The sequence below is a fragment of the Belonocnema kinseyi genome, chromosome 6, assembly GCF_010883055.1.
Source record: "Belonocnema kinseyi isolate 2016_QV_RU_SX_M_011 chromosome 6, B_treatae_v1, whole genome shotgun sequence".
NCBI lineage: Eukaryota > Metazoa > Arthropoda > Insecta > Hymenoptera > Cynipidae > Belonocnema > Belonocnema kinseyi.
Window position 1 is genome coordinate 90,992,484 of NC_046662.1, and position 11,410 is coordinate 91,003,893.

Sequence of the window (11,410 nt, forward strand, 5' to 3'; positions counted from 1 at the left end):
TAAAATATTTTCATTTTTATGTTAGGATTCATCGTGTGCCGATCAGCAATCTACAAAAATATTTTTTGATTAGACCGTGATTATTTATTATTGAATATTAAACATAATTATACGATTATTATTTCCATTGTTCCATTTTATTCAAATGTGTCATATTTTGAGTTACTATTATCCTTTTTCGTTTATTAATTTAGCTTTAATTGGGCGACGATTTTTGTTCTATCGTACAATTATGTCTCTGAATCTACTTAATGGAAGTGCACTCGACACGACAGGAAGTATTGGTATTACAAATTTTAATACCAATTAAACATTAATTAACAAAATTACCGTCAATGTCGAGCCCATAATATAAGCGTGACTTTATAATTTCTATAATAATTTAAGCAGTTTTATACATAAATTCGAAATAAATTTCTTCCCAGATGCCCTGAAAGTAATTTAATTTATGACAGTTGTTTTTAGTTTCATAAGTAAATAAACAGTAGGAACAAAATAGTAATAGTAATTAATTTTCTTTCATTACATCTTTAGGGAAGAAATAGATTAATATAGATCGATACTAAGAATCTCAATACTAACATTGTTGCTGTTGGTCATTAATATTGCCCGCAGAGTATGGCACTTTTATAATTTAAGGACGTCATTGTCTTTCTGATTTGTTGGTTATTGGGTGTAAATTTCATACCTTTTATAAAGGTGCACCAGATTGATTATCTTACTTTGTTGAAGTAAAAATAATTTGTTCTTCTTTTGGACGCAACTCGGCTACCGAAATCCTTTTGGATTTGATTCGTTAAACCATTTATGATATACATATATTGTCTTCCGGACGTTTTATATTCCTATTGTTTTGATTCAAGAAATACGTACTAAACATTGTCGTTTCATCGAGAGGAATTAAAAATATCATAATGCCCATGAATTAATATAAATCAAAGCACTTATACCTGCCTACTTCGTTCAACCATCGAACCTTGGGTGGAAGTAACTTCAACCTATTTAATCGAATATTAATTTTAATTTTAATTTCTTTACAATTTTAATACATCTTCATAAAATTGAAAAAAAGTTCCTGGTGAAACAGTTTATCGATATTCAAATAATTTCTCCAACGAATAGAAAGATAAAGGTACATTTTCCCGTTGCTACTTGAGTTCTTATTTCAGGTGCTTAGCCATTTTCCTAGTGAATCGCAGAAACCACATTATTCTTATCGTCTCTTTACTTAATATAAACGTCATTTTAGGAATTTATACGTTTTGGTACAAACATTTTCTTAGACTGACAAGATTTCGAGTTTTTTCGAGCATTTTCGTAGCATTAAATGTCTTGGAAATATTTGATATATCGCGTAAATGAAATCAAGTGTAAATCATAAGATTACTTACTTTTATTTTGGTAAAGAAGTTCATTCATGAAAATTGTAAGCACTTCAGAATTGAAAAGTACTATTATAATCGATTAACTTATATACTATTTCAATATACTTTGTTTTATTCTTTCTGATTGTATTCATAACAAAATATAAAAGCAGAAGAGAAATCCATAATCCATGATTAGACAGATACTCTATCTGTAAGATATAATCTTGTTTGTAAATATATACGTATATTCGTATAGAATATATAACACATGTATAATAAGATATCCGCTTTTATTCTGCCTTAGATGCAACAGGTTTTAGTGATATAATAAACACAACGTTATTGTCCAATTCCAATCCTCACATTTCACTTTCGTTTTTTCGAAACTGTCTCTATGTCGATAAAAACTTCTCAGGGTGTGAAAAATACCACAAATCTTTACAATAGTCCTGATTTTTTTTTAATTAGCTGATTTTGTTATGCTGATATTTGACTGATTGCACGTATTATCAATTACAATTCTTAATTTTTTAAATTTAATATTATGTTGCGAGGGTATTATTTCACGTGTCCCTGTGCTAACCTTATGTCCACTTAAAAATATACACTGTTCGTTTCACATCAAACGTTAATTAAAACGATTATCAAAATCGTCATCAAACTTCATATTGATCTGCATACCAGAAACGCCCTTCATTCATTGGTCGTCTTTGGCACGCAGTACGACATTGATATACATTTTATATATGCTTGCTAATTTACTGATATAGTAACATGTAACATTTGCGTGTTACCTAATTGATACAAGCGCGTGCCTTTTTTATAAATAAAATATAGAGTACAAACTCAGAGATTTTTTTTGATTAGCAATTTCATATTGCCTAAAGAATTGTATAATTTATTTTCTTTAGTTTTGAGTTTAAAAATTCAAAATTCGATCCTTAGAATATCCAAATATTGAATAATTTTCCTTCAGTGGCAAATTTTGTTGTTGTGAAAAGTAAAATATTTACAAAAATGCGAAACGCATGTGTATCAACGTATACTCTAAAAAAGTCTAGAAGAATATTTTTAGTTTTTAAAAATCTGGATTTTACATTTTTTATTGTGAGCTTCAAAAGCATCGAGGACGCTCGATGGTTTCTAGATAACATTTCCTAACCATAATCTGCCTTTCGTGCTGGTGAAGAGAATTTAGTTTTATAAAATTTTACCACCCAGTAATAAGCGTTGAATTAATAAAAATGAAGAATTTTTATTCCTATGAATAGCGATTTTTCTCCGTCTAAGAATCCCCCAACGGGAACAGAATAAGTGCAAATCCTATTCCTCTCAATCGACTTAGTAAAATTTAACGAAAGCATTCATTTAACCTATTTTTCAGTATTAAATCTTTTTATAACTCATAAATTCGAAAAATATTCAAATTTATATTGATTTATATTTCAATAATTTATTTAAACGCGTTAAAAATGCATTAAAGAAATCTATTTAAATGTGCGAATTAAAATAATTTTAACTCTAGAGGTGGACTTGAATTGATTAAGATTAAATTTTCAAAACTTATATTCCACATGAAGGTATTCAAACAATTTCTTACACATATTTTGTGAACTTATTAGAAGGAATTAAATAATCTCAAAATGCGAACACTTTTGGAGAATAGAAGACATCTTTGTGAGATGTATGTGTCGGTACAATTACAAGGAATTAAATATAATATTGAAAACACGTTCTCTTTTGGGGGATAGAAACCTATACTGCGGCCGCTATGGAAATAGAAATAAATTAGTTTCGGAGATATCCTATTCTTATAGTGACATTTAAGACAGATAGAAAAATCCTACATTAAAAATAATAGAATAATTTTCACTTTTACGCTGAAATCTGAAGATAATAATTTTCCTCTATTCAACGCTTATTACTGGGCAGGATAAAAGAAAGGTTCTACTGCATTAGAGGAATTATTTCTTTCCTAGGTGCCGTGCTCAAATGTGGTAATCTTAAGGGCTTTTAAAAGGTAATAAGTGGAAAGTCGCAGATTTAAAAAGACTTTCTCAGGTGCTTTGCACAACGATCTTTTGAGTAGCTTCCTGGGAATGAGAAAATTAGTGTTCGTGCTTCACGAACATATATTTCAAAGAAAAATTTAGTAAGGCATTCTAGAATTTCGACAACTACAAAGGAAACAATAAATAATGAAATATTTCCAAAGGCGATTTTCTAACAATTTTTATCTAGCTTTAAACTAGATTTGTTGTACTTATCTAAATACAAAAACAGAATATCAATTCGTCAATAATATAATTTTGGTAACAATCAGTAACTAATATTTATTATTCGATCAAGGTTGCATGAATTTTATATAATACATTTTTTTAAACTACATAAAATTATTATTAAATTATTAATTAATAAATTATTATCATTATTATTCAATTATTAATGAATTTTTTAGTATTCTTTTATTTTAATTGCGAAAAAAATTATTTGAAATTATGCAAAAACCTCATTGCAGCAACCTATTTGCATCAAACCTTTTAGAATTAACAACAAATCCCCAAAAGCTAAAATCTCCGCATATGTATATTCTATATTTGGTGAATTAGACTTAGAAGATTCAGAAAAAATAAAACAGGTGTCACTTTTAGTAATTAGATACACCTATACGGTCTACAATATTTAACCGTTTGGAAAGTTTGTTCAATGGTTATCCATTTCTTTATCCATTTTTTGTAAATTTTTTATTCATTTATTCTTTTTTGAAATTTTCTATACAATTTTGAAGAAGTTTTGATTCATCAAAATTTTTTTTATATTCTGTATATTTTGAGCAAAAAAAATGATTTTTTAGTAATTAGCCACGGCAAAAGCGTATAGTACATTTCACTGGTATGAAAAATGTCTGCACTCGGTGTAAGAATGTCATAACAATTTGTAGTTGTTATTTTTAAATTTTCAAAAGTTGAAAAAAGTCACACAGTACTAAAATATTTACACCATCTCTGGGAGGTCTTGTAGAAAACTAAGACTTAACAGAGGTGTTGAATATTTGTTTTACTTATTTTAAATTAAGTTTTTGGGTGTTATTGCGGGCTTTTGGAATAAAAAAAATTAGTATGAAACTTTTAAACCGATTGTTACCATATTACATGAATTTTATTGTTGTGAGTATTAAATATGTTCATTATTTTGAAGCAAGTATTTTATTTTATTAAAATTTTATCAAAGAAAAACTGAAATCTCACGAAAAACATCTACGATGCAAAAAATTTCGCCAAGTAAAAAGTTACCAGAGGAATCAAAATAGAAATAGATTACAATTAGAATCACTGCAATCAAAGTTTGCCAAGTAATTCTAAAAGATATCAATAATTTTGTGTTGATAGAATTGTGAAAATTACAAAAAATTCGAGAGTATGAAAAAGGAAAAAGCTTGAGGTTGGGTGAGATTTTCTCTTTCTGTTTCAATAATAATAATATTGAGAAGTTTCCAACTTTTTTTCCTTTTAAAACAACCTTTAAGTTCCTGTAATGTTTACAATTAAATAAATGTTTAAGTTAAGACACCTTTTAGAATTACTAGGTTAACTTTGATTTGAATGATTTTGATTAAAATCTATTTCTATGTTTTTTCATTATACTGAAAAGTTTGTTTGTTATGTATGAATAGAATAGATGAGGCGGAGATGTCTTTTCTACAACAAACATTAACGCTCTTCCCTGAAGAAATTTGAAGAGAAGATCTGACCGATATATTCCTAAGAATTGAATTCTAAATAATGTAAAATACTGTAAAGTAAAGTGATTTTAGAAAAGATCAGTTAAATCTTCTCTAGAGGAAGTAAGTTTGTATTATTCCTATATTAACATTGAGAAGACTTTTTTGAGTTGACAATGCAGAGCAGAATGTCCGAAGAAGACGGAAACTGACGAACAGTCAAGAAAAGTAAAAAAATATCATTTATCTGCTTTAACGAGCGCATTTATGATTATTTGTATACTAAAAATAATAAAATAATAAATAATTATTTAGATATTTGTGCTACAAACCACGAGACGTGTAATAAAAAAATATATATCTAATAATAAATCTAGGAATTGAATAATGAAATAAGTTAAGAATTAATATTGAATTATATATAGAATAATTTACGCGCTTACTTACACGGATCGAAGCGAGTCCGCATGTGTATGTAAAATGAAAATGACGGAAATAGCATAAATTTATATATTTAGATAATAGATAGGCTAATTGAAGCTCTGTTGATTCTTTCAGGAGAAAGCTTGTTATTTTTTATTCACTTGTCTTAATATTTTTTTAATTTTTGAGTAAATTACTTTAATTAAATTGGCAAAAATTATGCTAACTCACGTCTCATTAATGGTGAACGAAATATTTCGTGAAAATCTCAATTGAAATGTTCTTTTTCAAAATATTAATCCTGCACTTACGAAAGAATTTTTAACACTTTTTGCCTTTTTAATTTACATATACTCTTTCTCTTATGATCGAAGAATGAGAGTCAGCAGAGATTTTAGCGCGACTCAAATTTTTTGGCAAAATGGAGAAAGCTTACGGCAAAAATAACTCTTCCTTATGAAGTATGGTGTAGCAGGAAATCAAAGAGTACGCTTCTCTCTGAGAGCTGCTTTCTCTTTCTTCTTTCTTCTTCTGGTTGTTTTCTTTCTGTTATTTAACTTTCTTCTTATTTTTTTTTCTCTTCTTTTTTCTTTTCCTCTTCTTTTTTGCTCTTACTCTGGGAAGAAGAACGAGGAAAATGCTTCGTTACAATCTTAGAGAAAGAAACTTGATTGCCATCCATTTTCTTTGCTGCCTTGCCGACTTCTCGTCCATCTTTTTTGGCAGCCTTTATACGCCCCGAGAGCTAATTCTTCGATGTCAGGATAGTCACAAACTCTGTAATGAATAAAAATATTGTTAGAAAATACTTAATGGGCAGCAAATGCTGAATGGGGAAAAAATGCGTGTTGAATGTTTTAATTCTTTTTTTTTTTAATAAAAGTTATAAAACGCTCTTTTTTATTTTATTAATCGATAATCGAACTTATAAATATGTTGACTTCTAACGAATGCTGAGAATTTGCTTTTAGACTTTTTAAATTATTTTATTTTTAGCTATGAAATTTAATTTTCGATTTTTTAATGACATTTCCTACGTTAAAAAATATTACAGTTATCCAAAATTTTCAAAAACGAAGAATTTTATCTATTAAATATTTATAGTATCTACGGTTAAGCCAGACATGCCTAAGCCGGAGAAATTCCCGCCAGGAACAAATGTTTTGCGCTTAGCACTATTTCGGCTGGAGAGCGAGAGTGGTGGTAGACGCGTGCCCGCAGATACAAAATATCTGACAGTGTGCTTGAGGCGACTAACATTTCAATATAAATTTGGAATACTGACTAGAGTTTTAATTATTTTATTTTAGTATTTCTACATTTATTGACAATAAATGTAATTAAAAAGAGAATTGTACAAAGTTTTTCTTTTTTGTACAAATGTCCATTATTGAATATTTTAGTATCACTGTTTTTTACATTGTGCATATGATATAAAGAAATGTTGGGTGATACTTTTTGCAGTTTATTATACGAGCTTGTGTGCAGGAAATATGCGAATTATGTGACATTCGGTGATGAACTAAGAAGAATAAATAGCTAAAAATATTATATGTAACCTTGAATGCAACTTATTTTTGTCAACCCTTTGAGTATTATTATGTTATTGAGTTTATAACATGTAAAAGAACAAGTTCTTACCTTTGTTCGAATAGCAATATAGAATGTACATCATCAGTCTATGTAACTTATATATTGGGAGTAAGTGCAAAACTACAAAAGGTTACGGTAGATCTTTGGCGAATTGAAGTTATTGAAGTAAGTCGCTAAAGCACCCTAACAGATATTTCGTATCTGCGGAATTTCTCTGCTTAAGTGACGAAGTTTAATTTTTTATTTTCCTAATTTTATTTTTCATCCTGATTTTGTATCGGTTGTCGTTTCTGGTATGCAGTGCGACTATTTTAAAACTAGATAAAAAGAGTTAGACCCATTTAAAAACAAATCAATTTTCCTACTTTTTCTCACGCCTTCAGTAGAGATTGGGAGTGTTAATGAATAGAAGTTCGTATTGTTTTTACTGATATTGCAACCGTGCATTTTGGAACCTTATATGTGTAGGTCCGTATGAAAGAAGAACCCTTATGCCAATAAATCATGCGTAGGTGCTAGTATCATTAAAATTAGTATAGTTAAACCCAAAATCATAATTTTGACCCTGACTTACAAAAGTGAGAATATTTCTCAAAGTAGAGTCGACCATACGGGCTCTTTTTATATTGACGTTCACATATTATATGTAATAAAAAAAAAACATTATTAAAACTTTTTAATAACTCCAGAAGGGATTAAGAATAAAGTTTTTATGTTATTGGTACCTCATCCATTGGAACGTTATACACATATAATACATTTTTTTTAAATTGCTGACACGTTTTAAAAACCGCGGGATATGAATGTTCTCTAAAAGAGTAATTTCCATGTCCAGAGAAAAAGACCACTATTCACTGTTATTCTTAATATTATATTTCTTCTTAGACCAGTTTCTTTGATCAGTGATTCCTGAAAACATTCTTTAACATAATACTCACGAATTACACAGCCACACAAAAAATAAGTGTGCGGATCTGGTAACAAGACACACGTATTCCTATGGATTTTGGGGCGCTGAATTCAAATTCGGTATCAAAAATCACCCATCACGTCATGGTTGAGCCATAAACTCAAAAAATGACGAAGAATCATGCACTGAGGCAAATAAATTTCAAAATCAACTTAACATAACATAACTTTACCCAACAGAACCTGAACCCACCTAACCTGAATTAACAGAAATTTATTGAACTACACGTAAAGCTCTGGAAGCATATTTTCCCAGTAGCAAATGTGTGCTACATCGAATGGGTCAACTCGAGCCTAACCTAGAAATAAATCTAACCTTGCCTAACCTAACGTAACCTAACCTCACGAAACACAATTAAACTGATTCTGTTGTCCCGTTGTGTTTGCGGTACCGCTTGAATCAGCTTGGGCTTAACCTGCAAAGTGGTCAAACCTATCCTAACCTAAAAAAACCTGATCTAACCTAACCTAGCCGAATGAAATTCAACCACACGTGTAGCTATGTAAACGTACGGTTCTCAGTCTTAAATGTGTGCTATATTTAATAGGTTAACTCGATCTTAACCTACAAATGAATCTAACTTAACATAACCTAACGAAATTTTGCTTAACGCAGTACAACTTAACTTAAGTGTTCCCGTTGTAACACAATAAAATTTATTTCATTGCACTACAGGTTGTTAAAAATTTAGACGCACATTACTCATTTGAAGAAACTTAGAACTACAAGTAGAATTGACGCCATTTCAATTAACCTGATAATGTTTGTATCAATTAAAATGTAGAACTCTAACTTCAACATGAAAATGAATAAGAGTTTTATTTAAAATTTTTTTCTCACTGCTTTTCTTAAACTTAAGGGATATATTTATACTATCTTTCGTGTTTACATTTTATCTTGCTTTTTATCGTAATGAAATTGATTTATAGACCTAGTTCAGTCTATTTTCTGCCTGCTATAACGTGTCCTTTTTTCTTCATTTGTAGGTTAAGATCGAGTTAACCTAATAAGTATAGCACACATTTAAGACTGAGAACCGTACGCTTACATAGCTACACGTGTGGTTGAATTTCATTCGGCTAGATTAGGTTAGGTCAGGTTTTGTTAGATTAGGATAGGTTAAGCCTCTATAGAGGTTAAGCCGAAGCTGAATGAAACGGTACCGCAAACACAACGAGACAACACAATGAGTTTAATTGTGTTACGTGAAGTTAAGTTAGGTTAGGTTTTTTAGGTTAGGATAGGTTTGACCTCTTTGCAGGTTAAGTCCAAACTGATTCAAACGGTACCACAAACACAACGGGACAACACAATCAGTTTAATTGTGTTTCGTGAGGTTAGGTTAGGTTAGACTAGGTTAGATTTATTTCTAGGTTAGGCTCCAGTTGACCCATTCGATGTAGCACACATTTGCTACTGGGAAAATATGCTTCCAGAGCTTTACGTGTAGTTCAATGAATTTCTGTTAATTCAGGTTAGGTGAGGTAAGGTTCTGTTGGGTAAAGTTATGTTAAATAAGTTTATATCAGGCAAGGGTTGATCCTTCACAGTTGTCGGCATGTTTTTGAAGTGAAAATTTGCATCACTGGCATTATTTTGAAATTTAATAGCCTCAGTGCATGATTTTTCGTCATTTGTTGAGGTTATGGCTCAACCATGACGTGATGGGTGATTTTTGATATCGAATTTAAATTCAGCGCCCCAAAATCCATAGGAATACGTGTGTCTTGTTACCAGATCCGCACACTTTTTTTTGTGTGGCTGTGTTATCTTTTGAAAATCTCTCACATTTAAAATCATAAATTAATAATAAATAATGATAAATTATACGATAGATTATATTAAATAAGTTTGAGAATTAGGTACTGCTAAATACGTATATAATGAACTTCATAAGTCTGAAATTTTGCAGTTGGTAATTATTTTTGTTTAAATAATTATCAAAATTATGTTTGCCAATAGATGGCTCCAGCAGTAAGTGCTGGTCGATTTTGACATTTAAAGCGTCATGAACCAAGCTTAGAGATATGGTAAAAAAAACCGTGTTGACACATTAGTGATTTTATTTTGGCGTCATATACTTTTGGTTGTGTTAAAATGTCCGATTTTGTGCCAAATAATTGTCATTTGCGGGAAATGTTGATGCGTGAATATTCGGCGAAGCCCACGACGTATAAGCATGACCGAGCAGTCCCTATGACTTTCTTCTCTTTGGGTTGCTGTAATGAATCCATTTTTCATCATCCATCAGAATGGCTTGAAGAGAACCCTTCCTCTTTTGCCGCTGAAGCAGTTTTTCACATGCGAAAAAACGACGCTCAAATGGCACAAATCATAAGGAACTCAAGATCCTTGTTTTTTAATCATTCCTAACGCATGCAATCGCTTGGAAATGGATTGGCGGGTAATTATGAATGCTGAAGTAAGCTATTCTTGCATTTGGTACGGATCCTCATTTAGCAATGACTCTAATTCAGCGTCTTTGGAGGTTTTTGGCGTTTCTTCACGCGGACGGTCGTCAATATTGAAATCATCGTCTTTGAAGCGACGGAACCAGTCACGGCACGTTGTTTCACTCAGAGCAGCATCTCCGAAAACTTTTTGGTGCTCTCGATTCGCTTCAACCGCCGTTTTCTTCGAATGAAAGAAGAAAATCAATACTTCCCGCAAATGACCATTATTTGTCACAAAATAAAACATTTTCACACAACCAAAAGTATATGACGCTAAAATAAAATCACTAATGTGTTAAAACGGTTTTTTTGCCATATGTCTAAGCTTGGTTCATGACGTTTTGAATATCAAAATCGATCAACACTTACAGCTGGCGCCATCTATTGGCAAACTATCTATTGGAAAAAGCTTGAGGTTGGATGAGATTTTCTCTTTCCGTTTCAATAATAATAATATTGAGATGTTTCCAACTTTTTTTCCTTTTAAAACAACCTTTAAGTTCCTGTAATGTTTACAATTAAATAAATGTTTAAGTTAAGACACCTTTTAGAATTACTAGGCTAACTTTGATTTGAATGATTTTGATTAAAATCTATTTCTGTGTTTTTTCATTATACTGAAAAGTTTGTTTGTTATGTATGAATAGAATAGATGAGGGGGAGATGTCTTTTCTACAACAAACATTAACGCTCTTCCCTGAAGAGCTTGGGATTCCTGAGATTTTCACGAAATATTTTGTTCACCATTAATGAGACGTGAGTTAGCATAATTTTTGCCGATTTAATTAAAGTAAGTTACTCAAAAATTAAAGAATATTAAGACAAGTGAATAAAAAATAACAAGCTTTCTCCTGAAACAATCAACAGAGCTTCAATTAGCCTA

The 11,410-nt window shown here is 30.5% G+C and overlaps 1 protein-coding gene across 16 annotated transcripts in view; it reads right to left on the minus strand.

Annotated features, from left to right (window-relative positions):
- Window positions 1-5,202: 5,202 nt before the first annotated feature.
- The window catches only part of LOC117174134 (neo-calmodulin-like), a 338,301-nt gene continuing 332,093 nt past the window's right edge, over window positions 5,203-11,410 (minus strand). For 15 of the 16 annotated variants that reach the window (XM_033362929.1, XM_033362936.1, XM_033362934.1 and 12 more), the window contains one exon: window positions 6,257-6,288. In XM_033362929.1, the coding sequence (XP_033218820.1) occupies window positions 6,257-6,288 (32 nt within the window). Of the gene's footprint in view, window positions 6,289-11,410 lie in introns of all 16 variants that reach the window. The other variant, XM_033362928.1, reaches the window with a different exon arrangement.